This window comes from Gymnogyps californianus, chromosome 4, assembly GCF_018139145.2.
Source record: "Gymnogyps californianus isolate 813 chromosome 4, ASM1813914v2, whole genome shotgun sequence".
NCBI lineage: Eukaryota > Metazoa > Chordata > Aves > Accipitriformes > Cathartidae > Gymnogyps > Gymnogyps californianus.
Genome location: NC_059474.1, coordinates 13,202,443 through 13,221,299, shown reverse-complemented (window position 1 = coordinate 13,221,299; position 18,857 = coordinate 13,202,443). Strand labels below are relative to the sequence as shown.

Here is an 18,857-nt window from a genome sequence, read left to right as displayed (position 1 = left end):
GGTGTAAAAGGCGTATGACCTTTGCAGAAAAAAAGTAATAATGAGTTTCAAAGATGGTAAGGAAACATGAGAGCTCCGCTCCTGTAAGGTACTGACTGCTCGTAACTCAGATTTCAGTGTCGGGGTGGAGGGAAGGGGCGTGCACGACAGGTTTACTATGCAAATGCCAAAAGGGAGCATTTTGAGATGGAAGGTAAAAATAAGAGAATGGAAAGATAAATCAAACATGCTAGAATACCAATTACCATCCCAGAGCCTCGACTTTTAGCACTACAGGTCAGTTCCATAGAGCTAAGGATACACCTTCACCTGATGCCCTAGGCCTTCCGTAGTCCAAACTTGCAAAAACCACCGAATTTTGTTAAAACGCAGCCGAGAACACAAGCGGAGCCCCGCCGCTGACCGGCTGCCCCCGGGCGCCGCCAGCGCGCAGGCCCGGCCGCCCCGGCCCCCCGCACTGTCACTGGCAGTAACGCTGGACGGGCTGCAGCCGCCCGGCAGCCGAAGAGCGGCTCCCCTCCACCGCGGCGCGCGGAACTCCTCTGAACGAAGCCCACCGCTCATTCAACCCTCCCCGCTCCCCGGGGCCACCCCACCGCCTTCCGCCGCGGCTGGGCCGAGCGCGGACAACCCGCCCTCACCGCTGCCCCCCAGCCCCGGCGCACTGAGGCAACTCAAAATGGCGCCGGGCGCGCAGCGGCCGCCTCCCCACCCCCTACCGCGCAGGCGTTTCCTTCCCCGGCGGGCGGCGCTTCTCACCGCCGCGCTGGGGAGGGGGAGCGGCGGCGGGGCGGGAGGAGGCCGAGCGGCGGGGACCGGAGCGTCCCGGGAGGAGCCCGGCACCTGTGCCGCCGGCAGAGCCCGCCGCTGCGCCCGCAGCCAGGTGTGCGCCGCGCCGCACCGCGCCGTGCCGTGCCCGCCGCGGGGGCGGGCGCCATGGGAGGCCCTGCACCGCGCGGAGAGGGCGCCCGGCGGGCGGGGGCTGCGCCGCCTCACCTCCGCTGAACCCGCCGCTCCTCCGCGGGGACCGGAGAGCGACATGGACCGCCCGCCGCAGCCGCCAGCCGCCTCCTAGTCCCGCTGCGGCAGCAGCAGCTGTGGGGCGGGTTGGGCATGGCCCAGCACGAGGAGAGCGACGGAGGGCAGCGCTACCCCGGTGAGGCGTCAAAGTTTCTGCCTGGCTCTTCCTCCTCGGGCGGCAGACCCAGCCGGGCGGCGGCTTGCGGCCCTACCGGGGCTCGGCCCGCGCTTGGGGCCGGGGGGGTGTTTGGTGGCACCTGTTGGGGTGAGGGGCAGAGCCCGGGGGGCGAGCGGGCCGCTCCCGGGGCGGGCCGTGCCGCCGCCGCCGCCGCCGCCACCTGCGCGCCGGGCGGGCGGGAGCAGCCCCCCGGCGGTGAGGGGCTCGCTGGGGCCGGCCGGGCTGCGGCTGGAAGGGCAGCTGCTTGCGTTGCCCGTCCGTGCCACCTTAAAAAGTTAGAGGAGCAGCTCGGCGCCGCCGGAGTCTTCACCGAGTGGTTTAAAGACCACAGAGGAGGGTGAGCGTTGCTTCCTCAAGCCTTTGGGGAAAGGCATTGGTTGTGATTTTTTTGTTTGCTTTTGTGTTGTTTTGTTGGTTTTGGGTTTTTTTTTTTTTTTTTTTAAATGAAGCCACCAGCTAGGAAACCTTCGCAGTGTCGGCTCAGCCTCAAAGCCCCTGAAAAGGAATCAACTTTTATCTCTCTAGTCGAAGTCTCGTAGGTGATTCCGAAAGACCAAACAAAACTACAGCTAACGTTAGCTGAAGTTCTCATGACGCTGCTGCTAATTTAAAGTGGCCTCAGATTTTTCAGTAATATTGGTGTGGGGAGGAAAAAAGCCCTGTAAACTGCTTGTGAAGCAGAGGCTTTAGAAGAACACTGTGACTCATTTATATTGCCTGCCTGATGTCGCAAAAAAGTGGAAAAGCGGTGAATCGTTTACTTATGATCATTCTCCAAGCGCTCCGCTCAGAAGCCAGATTTGTAAAGCTCACACTTTGTGAAGGGCGCCAGCTGGGAGTTAGATAAAAGACTTCTTAATAAAAAAAAAAAAAATCCCAACTTGTTTCTTTTCTTTTTGCCATTAAAGTTTTGGCAGGGCTTACGTATGTAGCCTTAATCACTGTATCTCACACTTTGTCAAAAGCTTGACTTCTGTAGCCTCAGGAATTCTTCACTGTCGGCAATGCTGTGACTGTTAGAACGTGAACATAAACATTCTGAACCAAGAAATGTTTAATAAACAAAACTAGGTGTCCTGGTTTTGGCTGGGATAGAGTTAATTTTCTTCTTAGTAGCTGGTATAGTGCTGTGGGTTAAACCACGGACACTAGGTTTGGTGCTCTTGTGCACTGAGGTCACCTGCAGTTGCACTTGATAGCAGCAGTGTGTTTCTTGGTACATGTAACAAAGATATTGTCAACTGCACGGAGGGTGTAAACCTTTAGTTTTTAAAAAATATTTTTCCTTTAAGAAGAAGAAAAACCCAGTCATGACTTTGTAATTGAGGATATTCCATGCTCTTAAAAACTTAAAAAAAAAAAAAAACAAACCCACCAAAAACAATTGCTGGTAGAGATAAGTGTTGAAGAGACAAGATGTGTGATAAAAATTGAGATGTTAACTCTTTAGAGAACTGAGCAGTATATGTAAACCATTCCTCTTCTCATTCCTGTGAGGCAAGAAGTTATAAAGCGTGTTTTGTAGATAGTTGTCTTACCCTTCCTTCTAAACAAGTTTGTTGCTGAAATGGCATTGCAAGTCACAGCAAACTTGGAAGAACATGGCTTGAGCTGGCATCTTTCTGATCTTTGTTTTACTCTAATGGTTTGGCATTGCTGTTAACTTTTAGATTTTACATTAAAATGGGTTAAAAAGCCATTTTATTCTAGATCTCAGAAATTATAATCAAATATGACTTGTTCCCTCTCTGTGGTAGAGTGATATGCAAAGTCAAAATCTGTTTTAAAGCCTCTGGGTATTGTCAGAACATGCCTTCTTGCATACTGTGATCAGAATCTGGGGAATGTAAGGCTGTATGGACAACCATACTGCGACGGACCAAAACTCCACCTGTCAGAAGAATTTACCTGGGAGAGGGCCTAAAAGCAGGAGTAATGTATGTTGATATTTCTATGAATATTTCTATGAACACTTGCAGTTCAGGGACTTCCTGAGTTTCTTTTTGTTAGGAATCCTCAGTGATTTTTTTCTTCCCTGAGGTTACATGTAAACTTCTGGCATCCACAGTGTACTGTGGCAAGGAGTAAGGCAGTTCAGCGACCCATTGCATGAATAGCTACGTCCTGATGTTAATTTTGAACCTGGCTACAAAACTATCTGGTGCCCCTTAGCGCTGATGTTGGAAGAGTTAATGAGTAAATAACACATACCTACCCTCTCATTACCATTCTGACCTCTGCTTTATTTTCCTATCTCCCTTTCCCTTGTTACCTCTCTTCTGGGATATTCACACTTATGAGATCATGGTTCCTATAAGATGTAGGATGTTAAGACTTTACAAATATCAGTTTTATTTAGATGATAATGTATTTAAGTAAACCATGGGGATTATGACTGTTGTGCAGACAAAATTGCTTATTCTTTCTCGATAGTTTATTATACTACTAATACTTTAATAACACTGTTTATTATGATGATAATGTTACAATAATGTTATGTTAATAAATGATTTATGGGAAGAAGTTAGTTTTGGAGCACATGACACTTAGAATGTTTGACATCAGTTGTCAGATTTTGCAATTACCAGTGAGGCAGCTAAAATAAGGAGTATAAATATCACTTCACTACATCCTTAAAAACGATCCTACAACAACCTAATGCAAAATGAATCAAGAAGTTCTTGTGTATGTTTTTGGCAGCTGATACATCTCAAGTTTTCTTTTAAAGCCCTTGATGGGTATACTTCAAAGCTTCCCACAGTTTCACTGAACCGTGTAAAACCTTTGTAGCTTGTTATTGCATAATTTGCTCCAGCAAGCTATAGCTGTTATATACTTCTGCATTTGCTGGTTGCCTGTTTAAAGGATCTCTTCCTGTTAAATTTCTTGCTTAAAAAAATACCAAGCCAAGTTAAAATAGCTTCAGTACCCCGTGTGGAAATTTATTTTCACTTTTCTTTGAACTCTCTTGTTTACAGAATTGTTTCGCCTCTTGAGCTGCTGTATTTACTGGCTCTTCCAAGGCCACTTGAATGCTTACCATTTGTAAGCTTAGTCGAGAAGAGCCATGCAATTAAACTAAGGACTGGCTGCTACTTGGGAAAATCATTGAGCAGAGGTCAGGGCAGTCAGTGGAGGAATTCATCATGGGAACATGCTTGTGTTGTTTACCCAAACATCATCAGAGTTGTTCCTGGCTGATTACATTTCCGTACTTTTTCTGGACTGCATTATCTAGATGCCTTAATAAGTATGAATGGTGATAAAGCAAACACCTGCACCCTTGCTTATACAGTTCCATAGTGTGTGTGTATATGCTTTAGGGTAATGTTGGGGCTGGATGGGCTGTTGATTTAAAGAGCAATATAATGTGTATGAAGGGGTGGGTGAGCATGGGGAAGAGAAAACAGGCTTATGTTAGAAATATAGGTGAATCCAAGCAAGAAGGTCTGAGAGCAGGAGATCCAAGTATATGCAACAGTAATTATATCTAATGCTCCACGTTATGTCGTATTTGTACACTTCGACTATCACAGTTGACTTCATGAAGTAGAATAGTTTGTTGCCTGTATTCAAGGATCGTTGTTCAGGGGTTTTTGATTGTTTTTGCTGGCCTTTGCAATTTTAATGTAGTGAACAGAGAGGTTCGTAATGTATGCAGTTGGTACGCTAGCTATCTTGACATCACTTCTTTAAATTGAAGGGAATGTAAACTTTTCAAGCCATGGTAATGTGAAAAAAGAAAAGTTGCTATAGCAACTCTTTAAGAAAAGTGTACATCTTCACAAGCATTCTAGTGAAAACAATAAATTTGAAACCTTGCTTATCCAAAGGATTAGGCAATTGATACATTGATTGATTTGGATGGGTAGTACGTAGTTGGCTGTTAGAAAGTTCTGAAAAGGTCTAAAAGATGAACTATCCAGGGTTATTTCTACTTGACTTTTCCCTACACTTAGGAGTGGATTGAACTGGAGTGTCAGATCAGCTAGTGAATAGCATTTGTGTAGTAAGCTAAAGAGTTGGTATAGCATATGAAGTATGTTTGGATTCGTGAACTTTTCATGTGACTGAAAGCTTGTGGAAAAAATTGTTACGATTTGGACCAGTGGAATATGTTTGAAATGTGTTTTCTGTCACTTACTGCGTGTCAGTATCACAATGCCAAAGAGTATTGATGGGCTCAGATCTAAGAACGGACAGTGTGTCAAACCCTGGTGTTTGGCAGGTGCCATTAGCCAGTGGTTTGGAACTGCTGGGAGGAACCAGTTTTCCCAAATGAGATGTTTGGGTTTTGTTTGGTTTTGGGGGGGAGAGGGAGGGTTGTTTGTTTTTTAAAAGTAGAATGTGGGGAGGACCTCCTAGAGGACAACTGGCACCTTTAATTAAGTGCTACACTTGAGAGAGGAGACCAGAAGCAGGAGACCAGGCTTGAGGAACTGGAGAAAAATCTGTCTAGAAAGCAAGCTGTTTGCAAGATGGGAGGAGTATTCTTCGCTCCTTCACACTTAGCCCAGAGTGTTTCAGAGTGAAGAAACCGAAGCAATATGTGCATGTTTGTTCTGCCAACTGCTGCAGAGTGATTACATTGCAAACTTCAGCAGAGCTGTAGATAATTTAACTATTCATATAGAAAGAGAAGATGTATGTAATGTCACAATAGTAATCATATAGTGTTTTAAAGGGTCCGTAGCAGTTCTGGGAGCCAGAGCAGCAGTCCTGTTGGTGTTCCAGGTTTATGAAAGGCTGCAATTGCCGATGAGGACAGTGCATCTAACCTGCAGTTCATATTTGACTGCACTCTCTTTGAGGGTCGCTCAGATTTAGACTGGAAGTGGGGCACTGACTCGATTAACTAACCTGCTGGCAGCCCCTGGGGAGACAGTGTGAATGTATATTGCAAATATGAAGGATAGCGATCCCTGAGTGCAGTAAATACAATATATTTGCAAGTTTCAGTTTTACTGTACGTGCACTGATGAAGTACATCATGTGTATTGTCAAAACGTTGACTACATGGCTAGCTTTATAGCTATTCAGATTTTGCATCTCTTGCTTAATGCAAAACTGATATATTATGCATTCTATTTCAGTGACAAATTTACTGTCAGTTTTATGGCTTCCAGAAGAATGCTAAGAAATTCTGTTTAAATGAACACTTCAGAGTTTTGGTCTGAGTGTATGGAAACAAGTTTTGTAGCCCCCCCAACATCAGTAAGTGTGCATTTATGACTGTATAAAAATAAATTTCAAATATTTTTGTTAATATTGACATGGAACATTAAAGTACTGCAGTTTTTATGGTATGTAATTTCACTCTCAGGAGGTGTATACGAAGCAAACACTGGCACACAAACTGCTTATGAAAAGCTTTTCATGCTTGACATTTTCTAGAAGCCTAATTTAAGTTGCCATTGTCCTGCTTGTTCAAGCAGGGGGAAGGGATAGTAATCATATGCAAGAGAAGATGAATAGCTTTTAATTGAAAGCCTAAATTATGACAGGACTGAGTGTATTTAAAAAAAAAAACCCAACAGCCAGGAACAAACCACAACCTTCCTGCAAACTCATAATCTTGTCTTTTCTTTCTTTTTAACCAGTTACCAGTTGGGCCAAGACAACCGATGTAAATTTATCGAACTCCTTAAATGGTTTGAGCTTCATGGGAATTCTGGACGGAAGAGTGGGCAGCGGTATCCAGGGCCTTCAAAACTTGAACTCTGGGACCCCAAGATCTCTCTCATTGCCTGAGTATGGGCCTGGCCAGCTGTCCAGTGCTTTAGAAGACTGTCATAGCCTTAAATCAGTGGATTCTGGTATTCCAACTCTAGAAATAGGAAATCCAGAGCCTGTTCACTGCAGTGTGTTAAATGTGAAGAGAAAGCAGTCAGAACCTGAAATTGTGCCTGACAGGGCTTTTCAGAGCGCATGCACACTGCCGTCTTATGTGCCTCCACATTCTCTGACTTCTGAACATGACCATGCTGTGCGAAAATCCTCTACTTTCCCAAGAACTGGGTATGACACTGTCAAACTTTATAGTCCAACTTCAAAAACTCTGAATCGAAGTGATGATATCTCTGTCTGTAGTGTTTCTAGTCTTAGCACAGAACTGTCAACAACTTTATCAGTTAGCAATGAAGACATTTTGGACTTTGTGGTCACAAGCAGTTCAAGTGCAATTGTGAATCTTGAGACTGATGAGGCACACTTCTCGGATGTTACCCTGAATTCCACTAAAGAGACCAGTGATCAGAGCCAGCAGGAGTGTTGTCACGAGACAGATGTGGACAGTAAACGAAAAATATTGGGACCGTTTACGAACTTCTTTGCCAGGTAATGTTTCCGTAAAATATACTGGTATTTTAACAGTGAGATTAAGTAAGATCATAGGAGAAAGGTCTTGTGTGATGTTTTACTTTGAAAGAGATAATAGCTTGCTATTTTAATTTAAATTGGTATTAACAACATATTTTTTCTGTTCTGAGTAAGTAGGCAAGTGTTGCTAGGGACTAAGGCTCTGAATCCTACTCTGTATTATCTTTATGATATATGGAAGCATCTTAAATCTTCTTAAAGGATTCATTCTACATTACAGTAAAAGGAGTTATGAACAAAGTTTTTTTTTCCTCTGAACAAGGGTTTTCTTCCTGACTTCTCCAGTGATGCCTTCTGTGATTTTGGCCAAGTCCTTATTCTCATGTCACATAAATAGGTAAATATAGGTAGGATCCATACCTGTATTGAAGAGCTTTGACACTTAAGGATTCATAAGTGGTCTAGTAGCGATGGAGTATTTCATTGATCAGTGTAAGTGTATGAAGCTTAAAATACAAATACTTGCCAGGCACTTGCGTGACTACTATGATTTTTCCAAATCTCAGTTATAGTTTTGTTAATACCCTTTTTTCCTTCTTTTTTTGTATGGAATGAGAACATCTGACATTTTGTCACTCAGTTGTTGAAATGAAAGCATTGGCCACTCAAAGCGGTTACATGACCTCTTGTAAACGTGGCCCTTGTATGAACGATAAGGTGTTCTAAATGCAGATACCCAGTGAAAGTGGTGAATGAGGAAAAGGACTAGTCTGCTTTTTGGGATTTGGATTGGTTGTTCATGGTTTTTTGGTTTTTATTTATTTAAGGCCTTCATAATGTCTCTTATTTTTAGGATATAATGTCTGAAGTATGATATATTTTGAAGAAACAGTTCTAGAAATAAACTTTAGACATCAAGCAGAGTTGGCTGTATCTAACCTGTTTTGAACATGCGATTGCTTCAGCTGATATCTTTTTCCTCTTGTAAATTTTTTTTTTGCATAAGATGAATAGGCTGATGTGAATAGGCTGATAAAATACTTAGAGAATTGGCAAACAACATTCTTTGAAAGGCTGCCTTATTTGCAAAGCTTAAGAGGAGCAGTTTCTTTACTAAACTGGCTGAAGCCTTCATTGATTTTTATTCTTAGGTTAAAGTTGAAGTAGAGTACTGTGCAGCAGAACTCCAGTCATCAGTCATGTTTGAGGTACTGAAGCTTTTGTGGACCTCTGTCTGTTTGTTGCCATGGAACCAGACTTAATTCTGAAGCAGGAGGCTTCTCAGCACTTCAAAGCATGAACTTTTGTTACCCATTCTGGTAGCACAACTGCTAACTCAAACAAATGCTGTCCTTCAGCCTGGAGGGAGCACAGTGGAACAGGTGCATTTAGACCCTGTTCAAAGTAGGATGTTTAACCGCTTCTCAACTTTTCTCATCCAACAAGATAAAGCCATCTGTCCAAATACTGTTATAGTGTAGTCTCTAGTGGTTTTGCCAGTGTTACAGAAATGGTGGTACTCAATAGACTGAGCTTTTTAACCTGAATCTCTTCAGGTACATTGAATTCTAGAGAAAAAAGGCTGTCCTTACTACCTTTTTAATGGGGAACAGGTAATCTTGGTCTCCACATGATGTCATCATGAGAATATGAGGATTAAGTTCAAACTAGGTGATCGGCTTTGAAGTTCCAGGTGCTCTGTCTGTAACCTGCCTTTAATATCCTTCCCTTTAACATCCACTTTCTGCTCTGTTTTGAAAACAAGAGTTGCTCACTTTTTGTCTGTACTTGCACACCACACACCCATATTTTATGCATCCGTTCTCTTATGTCGTGTGACCTGGTGGTGAGTTTCACAAGTATTGAACAAGCAGGGAGCTTCTGAGGGTCCTTCTGTGCCACAGGGAATGCTATCTATATTTATGCTGTCAACATTGTTAAGGATCAAAACATGCTGTTGCTAGTTTTTGATGATACTTGCAATCTGCTGTCCATGGGGTTGTAATTGCTTCCTCTAATGATCACACACAGTCCCTGTTCCCTGTAGTTCCTGTGGTCTCCTTGGATTCCCAGGGCTTAAATGAGTACTTTAGTAAATGAGCTTGGGCCCTGCAGTGTTTTGTTTGAAAGTAACTGACTTCTAGGGGCCTTCCTACCTAGCTCACCCTGCACTGTGTGCCAGGGTTTGTGTACAGTGTTAGACGAGGAGGAGGCATTTGGTATAGTATCTTTGAAGACCAGCCTGCTGAGAAGGGAGCTTCTTGAAGTAGTTTGTAAAGAATGCTGTGGTGGTAGGCATAAACAAAGTCCCAGAGAGGAGCATGTTCTTAGCACTTCACTGTGTTGAAAGGAGTTTCACTTGAGATTCACGGTCCTGCAGGTTAAGTGCGTAAACCTTCCCTTTTGAAAACCAAGCATGAACTATGGCAGAAGAAAGCCAAATTGCTTTGGCTTTGGTCAGTGGCTGGCACACTTGTGTACAACGTGGAAGAACAAGCACCTGAGTGGTTTGTACACAGCCTTTCTACCTTCCAGCAGCCTGATGGTCATGGGGTAAGGCTGCAGTGCAGGGGCTGTCAGCCTTAATCTGCAGGTTTAGCTCTTTGAGGGCTCCTCTGAGTAATGGGATATGGGTTTGAATCACTGGGAGCGAAGATGAATCAGCTTAGGTTTTGCTCAAGTTGTTGACATTTGATAAAAGGAGAAACCTTGCTTCTTTAAAAAAAGAGCAGCTGTGCTTGTATTGAACCCCGTCTGTCATCTGAGAATGTGTTAGTTTCTCTGAACTTGTCAAGACCAAGTTTGCTCTGGATATGTCAGTTAAGATTTGCGGCTGCCTGTAGAGATCATACTGACAAAAATTAGATGCCTCCAGTGCTTGGTCACATGCACCTAAGCTGCTTACGTATCAATTAGGGGTCAATCTTCTATAGTATCAAGAAAATGCTTAGAGAAGCACCTGTTTTGGAATGTAAAATTATTTCTTAGCACTCTGTAGATTTATTTTTTCCTTGTGAGACTCTCTGCATGTGTGCGTGTGCACTATGCGTGAGGTTGTGTGTTCCATATCAGTTGTGGCAATATCTGTGGTGTGTTATGAAGTGTTGGTTTTGGCTTGGGGCTGCAGTTGAAAATTGAGTTGTAGAGGAGATTGAAGAAAGGAGAACCCCGTTGGCTTGTTGCCTGTCAATCCTGGCACCTTCAAGAGCACTTGGGAATGGAGTGCTCCTGCCCTGCCTTCTTGAGCACTATGGTGAAGAAAGTTTCCTGGACTGTTCCTCTGGCTCAGTTGCTGTCTCTTCAGCAGTTTGAGACTCCCAAAGGTCTGGTTGTTTCCTCAGGCTGTTACATGCCTCTTTGGGTGTAGCAGGAAGATCCAAAGTGAGGAAAAAGAGGCCGCTTTCCTGATTGTTTAGACATAGCTTTCCTCTTGAAAGAGCTTAAGGCATCACAGGTACAGTGCTGGGTGGTGTACTAGTGCTCTCACTAGGCTCCAGGTTAGCACGTGAAAATGGATTATTGCTTCTGAAAGCAGCTGTAATGCTGACTGCTGACAAAGAAACCTGACATATTGATTGTTTTCAAGTGTCACGCGTACTTGCATCAGCTCTAAAAGGTTGGAGGTCTTTCACATAGAGCATGAGTTTGAATTAATTTCTTTCATTTGAATATATGCAGGAACTTGATTTGAGAAATAATGTGAGCAAATAATTGGCTGGGAGACTAAAGAGTCGGTGGCTTGTCTGTCCCTTTGCCCTAGTGACCCAGATAATGAGTTTTACCTTTGGACTTTGCTTCTGTATAGTACTGCTGAAACACAGACTTTTTAAATGCTTGGGTTTTAAACAGCTTTGCTGAATTAGGACCATTGTGATCTTACTGTAGAAGTTGTACTTTTTGTTTATCATTTTCATTTATTGTTCTGGAGACTTGAGGTTGAGGCTTTTTATGGTTACATGCAGAGTGACCATAAAAAGGACTAGGACTATGTTCAGTTAAGTAATAAGCCATGCAGTTCCCTTCCTTTTTAATGGACTACAGGAATTCTAAGTCTTTACTTAGACAATATCCACAGCAGTGGACTATTTTTCCAGGAGTCTGCGTCCTCTTTCTTTTCAGGCTACTCCTAGAAGTTTTTGATCCAGATGTTCTAAGTAGCAGGATCTCAGGAAACCTCTACAAAGAATAGGGACAACACATGAAATAAAGGGCTTTAAGAAGAATATTACGTTTTACTGTTTCTGAAGAATCTCTGTATTTCTGCGAGAAAGCTTCTGAAGCAGGATTGGCATCCTATACCATACATAGAAGCACAAACCTAGTCCAGACTGTGGCCTTACTTGTGGTCTGATAAGGAAAAGGGCTTAAGTTTCAAAATAATAACTACTGGTTTCAGCATTAAGTCTGAAATCGTGTAAATTTGATATGTTTATATCACCCATACATATGTTTTGAGGTGACTAGTCACACATAATTCGGAGTTCTGAACTTAGGAATTAGGTCCATCAGTAGCATAGATAAGTCACCTGTGTTAATGAATAGGACCCTTTCATAATATCATTTGTTGCTTTTAATGAGAGGACAGCTTACTGTACTTCTCTAATTTTGGTGTTAAAAGGAAGGTAGAATAACGAGGAGCATTATAGTGTTGATTTCCCACTTTCATCTCTCCAAAAAGGGAATTCACTGACCATAGAAGGGAAGAGAAAGGATGACAATAATTATGATTGAATAATCTGAGATATTAAACTTTATAGATGATGATGTCTCCTCTTCTGTGCATGTTTTATGTTAAATGAAGCCTATTAGAGTATACGGTGTTCAGGAGGAGGGGTTGAGAACAGGCTGAGAACAGGACTGAAGTGTGTAGGAGGAGGGGCAGAAAGAGCTGGATGCGCCGTGCGGGATAATATGAGTACACTGCTTTTAACCACAAATGAACAAAAACTAGCTGAGCTGCAGGTGGAGTTGTCCAGAAGCTGGGAGGAAGGACTCCAGAAACCCAGCCTCTGATGGAGGGAACCCGCAGGGACACCTGGCACAGGCTGGGCTCCCCAGTGCTGCAGTTGCCTGATCCCCCAGGATTCACTCTCCTGTTGGAGGGAAAAGAGGAATCTGATGGCAGTTTCTGCCTCCCCGTTACTTTGTCTGGGTGCATTTTGAGCTAATTGTTGTCAATAACAGGCATCTGAAAGGGTTGGGGAGAGAGGAAGGCAAACAAGCTTATGTTTCAGTGGTGTGAGAAGCAGCATAGGCAATGAGGGTCTGTATTAACAGATGATGCTGGAAACAATATTTCAGCAGCCCATGAGGCATTCAGGTATACTCATCTGATGGGTGCTTCAGTCTTCACAGTATCATTTTGGATACTACTTATTTGAAAGCCACTTTCTGTCTACTTGAAACGAAAGACTAGTGGTCCTCCCCTCATCTGTACTTACTATCACGTCTCTGTGTAGAACAAAAGAAAAGTTGCAGAATTTTTCTCAAATAAACATTCTCTCTCAAACCAAATCTTCCATAGATGCAAAGTTGGAGTTCTACAAAGATAACAGACTTTTCTTTTGATAAAGGTTGAAAATTGTATGATACAGTTTTCAGAATTCCTATCCTCTAATTCAGTGTATGAAGTTTGGAACTTTGTCATGTGGCCTGTTCTCCACTAGGTGTTGAACTGAAACTGTCCACATTAATTTTAATCCATATTTTCCATTTATGTGTGGAATACTGTAACTTTTGTTTAGAATTACTGTTCTGTTAGTTCTTCCTTAAATTTTGCACCAAATCTTATTTGAGATGTGGCTCTTTATTCTGAAGGGAAGTTGCTTTTCAGATAAAATCTGCTTTATTTAACGTCCTGTTTGTGCGAAACTGTTTTCAGTTACTCAACAGCAAAACTAAGAGGCCTGTTGAAGTTATTTATTCATTATGGAAGTTAAATGAAAATCTACTCAGCAGTACTTTGAGGTTTGGGTTGTTTTTTTTTTTTTTTTTTAGTAATGGTACAAAATTATGCAGTAAGTGAGGACTTAATGTGGTCCAGTTATTATTTAAAATAAAGTCAAATGTGTATGTTCCTTTTCTGGTGGTTGGTGGGAAGCATTACAAAAGTCTCACACCGGCTAGTGAATGAGATTTGTAGCATAGACGGGTGTTGTATGTTGCTTGCAGTTTTCAGCTATAATGTGTCCTGTGTGAAGCTGCCTTTTGGAAAGCTTGCGGTTGTTCATTCTTATGCATTCTACATGCTTGTTTTTGAATAGAAAGAGTAAGAATTACATACATTTTGATAGATATATACAAGACTTCAGGAATTAATTCAGATGAATGAAATTAAGGTCAGTTTTCATTCTGATTCATTGTCTATATGAAGGTTTAGTGAATTAGTGGGTTAGATGGTCTTTGTATCTTCAGTTAATTAGCAAGAACTTTCCTGACATTTCCCTTTGTTAAAAGGAGCTGTGAGAAGTGGACGGGCACGGGGGATGAGGGAGAATATCAGCATGATCACTGCCGTGTGACACACTATCTCTCTCTATCTAATCAAAATACCATTTCATGTTCAACTGACTGTTTCCTCTCTACCTTATCAACAATATCAACTGTTGTAAGTTATTGCAAGTACAGAAATGATAAAAAAAAATTAATCTGACTCTAAAGAGTACTTAATTCAGAGTCGACATTGTGCGGGAATGTTATGTATGCTTAGAGATTCTGAAAAATGCAGTAAGCAAGGTGAAATTAGATGGTATAAATATCAGTTCTTGCTCCTTGATTATTTTTTTTTTAATACTGTCTCCCTTCCTATGTTATATAACCTCTGGGGAAGTTGGAGTCAACATTAACTGTTGTTTTTAAACATCTTTCTAAAGGCTCAAACAAGAAATGGTCTGTTAATAAAATTCTATGTATGGATGAATACTTGTTTAACAGAAATAGTGTATGGAGATCACAGGTTATCTGGAGCAGGAATTTGTGTTTTTATGCCTTGCTGTGGATATTCAGAGTTCTGTTAAATGTTGAGTTTGCTGGCAGGGAAAAAAAAAAATCTATGAATTCTTCTTTATGAACTGTTAATCTCAATTTGGGCATTAGTTACACTGCTGTTTTAAGGAGCTATCCATATTAAGCCTCTCTTTGTAGTCATTAAGTGCCTCAAAAGTTTTCACACCATACCAAGAATAATAAAGAAAAAACCCTGCAGTAAGTAAGGAGTCATTCACACCTTACATTGACAACTGACAGAATAAACACAAGAACTTGGTAACAATCATGAGGTAAGACATGGTATTTGCTTAGTGCTTGAACTCCCCTTTGTGAGCTGCAGCCTTTCGCAAGTACAGAATCACAAAACAGTTTAGGTCGGAAGGGACTTCTGGAGCCATCTGGTGTAACCTCCTGCTCGATGCAGGGCTGACTTCAGCACTAGATGATGTTCCCCAGGACCTTGTCCAGTCAATTGTGAGTATATCCAAGGATAGACTTACCACAGCCTCTCTAGGCTACATGGTCCAGGATTTATCCACTATCACTGTGATATTTTTTTTTCTCCCCTTTTATCCAGTTGGAATTTACCTTGCAACAGCTTGCTGCTTTGCCTCTTGTTCTTTCTGTTTGCATCTCTGAGAATGGTCATCCAGGCTAAATGAAACCACCTCTCTGGGCATCCCCGCTTGTATGTCGTGGGCATCCCCGCTTGTATGTCGTCGGCCTCAGCACCCAGCCATCATAGTGGTCATCCATTGGACTTCCTCCAGTTTTTGATCTCTCTTTGTTGTAGTCCAGGGGCCCCATAATTGGATACAGATATAGTCTTCATGGGTACCAGGTAGGGCTTTTAATCACTTTTTCCTCTTGATCTTGCTAATACAACCGAGTCCATGTTTAGTATTTATTGCTGCAAGGTCTTACTGCTGACTGAGGTTCAGCTTTTTGCTTAGGATGACATTTCATGTATTCATTCCTTTTTTGATTTGTGTGGTAATAGTACTTCAGATCAACAAAGAAATCTGCTTTCAGGCTCTGGGAATAGAAATTTGTGTTATTCTGATAACATTGGGATAACTGGGAATTTTGCTAGCTAGAAAAGAACCATTATGGATAGCTGGTTGACTCTAATAGTTTGAACTTGGACACAAATGTTGCTTTTGTATGATAGTCCTAACTTGCTGAAACTCCTGTTTCTGAGCATTCTGCAGCATTCGCATGGTAGGCTAGCACTGTGCATCATCCACATGCAAAATAGTTCTTGGTTTGCTACAACCAGTCCTAACTGCTAAATATGCAGGATTACTGACCCTGTGCAAGGTCCTGCACGTGGGTCGGGGCAATGCCAAGCACGAATACAAGCTGGGCGATGAGTGGATTGAGAGCAGCCCTGCAGGGAAGGACTTGGGGGTATTAGTGGATGAAAAACAGAATATGACCCAGCAATGTGCGCTTGCAGCCCAGAAGGCCAACCATATCCTGGGCTGCATCAAAAGAAGTGTGGCTAGCAGGTCAAAGGAGGTGATTCTCCCCCTCTGCTCCTCTCTTGTGAGACCCCACCTGGAGTACTGTGTTCAGCTCTGAGGCCTCCAGCCTAAGACATGGACCTGCTCGAGCGGGTCCAGAGGAGGGCCACAAAGATGATCGGGAGCATCTCCCCTATGAGGATAGGCTGAGGGAGTTGAGGTTGTTTAGCCTGGAGAAGAGAAGGCTCTGGGGAGACCTTATAGCGGCCTTCCAGTACTTAAAGGGGGCCTACAGGAAAGATGGGGAGGGACTCTTTATCAGGGAGTGTAGTGATAGGACGAGGGGTAATGGTTTTAAACTGAAGGAGGGTAGATTTACATTAGATATAAGGAAGAAATTCTTTACTGTGAGGGTGGTGAGGCACTGGAACAGGTTGCCCAGAGAAGTTGTTCAAGGTGGTTGTTGGAGGTGTTCAAGGCCAGGTTGGACAGGGCTTTGAGCAACCTGATCTAGTGGAAGGTGTCCCTGCCCATGGCAGGGGTTTGGAACTAGATGATCTTTAAGGTCCGTTCCAACCCAAACCATTCCATTCTATGATTTATCTTTTCATGTCTTCGACAGTTCAGTACAGGCAGCTCTGCTTTGTTCTCCTCTGAAATGAAGGCTCCCCTCTAAGGAAAAAAGGTAAATGCAGAACATTGTAGTCTTGATAAGTAGTTTATCAAACCCTGGGTTTTTTTTCCAGAAATCCAAAGAGAGATTTCCTAGTTACCCTATTGCAAGCTATCAGGTATCCTGTACTGCTAACTTGTATTGTATTACTGTCTCCCTCAACTGTGGAAATCTTTTTTCAGACCTGCAGGTATCTGTTACACTACAAAGTGTCATTATTCTTGGTTCTTACTGAACATACTAGAATGTCAGTAGTTGGAAACCTTTGTTTTATAAATCCCTGTCACATTTTATAAACATGATTTTTCATTAGTTACCTCTTTCATAGGTAGGTCAACTTCTAGGCTGTCTGGCTCTACTTCTGTTGGATTTGTTTATCCATAAACCAAGCATTGTTCTTGCTTTTCCCTGACCTTTGGCAATCTCTCAGAGATAAAATTCTGCAAACCCTGCTTTTGTATGTGATTTTGGAATCTTATTCAAAGCATAACTTTTGACTTGTTAATGAAGGTTCTTCACCATAGCCAAAATACCTGGACTTTTTTGATGATGTTTTGTTCTGTTGGTTTTTTTGGTTTGGTTTGGTTTTTGGGTTTTTTTTAAATAAAAGTGTAGGTTGACTGAGAGGTGATCTGGGGTTTGGAGGGGGGAATGCAAGAACTGGCAGTCACTGCATCTAGAGAATTATTTCTAGAAACCAGTGTTATCTGGTCATGGGTACCAACTATTGGCTTTTACCTGCGGAGAATGTAGATTTAGGGCTTTTCAGGAGATTTTGGTAGGTCTTCTGACAAGAATTTCTTCTCAAGTCCATCAGTTCCCTAGTCATCATGATTTATGTGTCAAGAGTCTTGTTCCTCTGCTAATCAGGTAACCAAAATTCCTGTGATAGAATACATTGCTGATTTTTCAGCGTTTGTTTTCTGTGCCTCTGGAAATTAAGTAGCCAGAGTGCAAATTTGGAACATCTACAGGTGAGAATCTTTCTTCTGTTTATTGAGGGTAAGTTGTGAAGGTTATGGTTAGTACAGAATACAGAAGGTCATTGAAGGATGAGAAGAAAACAATGTTATTATACCTTTTGCCTAAATTCCATAATAGTGTGAGAATGTTTCCTAGGTAGTGTTAATTGAATTTGTACCATGCCAGGTAAGGTGGCTGGACACTTTTGCTCACAATGCAGCAAATATTTAATAAAATTTATCTTAATGTATTGTTTGCTTAATAGGTGCCGTACATTACTTAAAATGTCTTGTTTCAATGTAGGTTTCTGGATGCCTTGTGGAATAATGTCTGCAGAGACATCTCTTACACTATGCTTATGTGCTCGACATGGGTTTACCTAGTTCTTATGATTAATACCTGCTTACTGTCTAACTCTTTAGATAAAGTCCGTTATGCACTCCAGTATGACTGCCTTTGCATAGGCTGAGGGGCTCAAGACCTTAGTGCTCTCTCCTCATATAGTTTAGAGTTACCAAGAAATTTCAGGATCTTACTCCAGAAGCAGGTGAAATGAACTTTGACTTGCTTCTGTTCCTTTCCTGCTTCTTAAGAATACATGTGAGTCTGATACTCATTCAAAATTGTTTTTCAAGATAATTTTGTTCTACAAAATCTGAACCTTTTGAACTTTCTCCACTGTCCTTATTTTTCATCTACTCTACTCATGAGACTGGTAAGTCCTTCCAGTTGTTAACTCGCATGACTATTCCAATTGTTTTGTCTTCTGAAAATAACCTTTGAAAGACTAATTAAAATTTGGATGTGAGCATGCATCTTGAGAGCAGGAAATGTTGTATGTGTTTTTAACACTTGTAACAAAAATTTACTTGCAATTGGAAATTAGTTTTGGGTAAATGCAGATAAAAAATTGCATCAGTCTGCGCATGAGTTGGGTCAGTTTCTAGTTAATTCTCATGCATGTTTCTTTACAGCAACTGTCTCTTTAAGAGTAAGGAACCCATTTATTTGCAAATATAATCTCTATGCTAGGTCAGTGTTAAAGTAGTCTACCACAGAGCAGCGTATGCCATCTCACTTTTCTTTTGCTTGCCACTATCGTTCCATGCTGCATGCCAATAGTTCATGTACTGCGGAACTTCGTTTAAGGAGCCATGTCAAAATAGTAACAGCAAAATAGTTAAAAATCATCATTTTCCGATTTTCTGAAGAAACCAAATACTCTGATCATGAAAACTCCTAAGTCCTAAGC

At 42.1% G+C, this 18,857-nt stretch overlaps 1 protein-coding gene across 2 annotated transcripts in view; it reads left to right on the top strand.

Moving 5' to 3' along the window:
- The first annotated feature begins 975 nt into the window (after positions 1 to 975).
- The window catches only part of TBC1D14 (TBC1 domain family member 14), a 76,913-nt gene continuing 59,031 nt past the window's right edge, over positions 976 to 18,857 (top strand). Inside the window, exons 1-3 of one of the 2 annotated variants that reach the window (XM_050895599.1) lie at positions 976 to 1,156; positions 2,315 to 2,317; positions 6,799 to 7,534. In XM_050895599.1, the coding sequence (XP_050751556.1) occupies positions 1,114 to 1,156; positions 2,315 to 2,317; positions 6,799 to 7,534 (782 nt within the window). In that variant the 5' untranslated portion in view covers positions 976 to 1,113. The remainder of the gene's footprint in view (positions 1,157 to 2,314; positions 2,318 to 6,798; positions 7,535 to 18,857) is intronic. The other variant, XM_050895598.1, reaches the window with a different exon arrangement.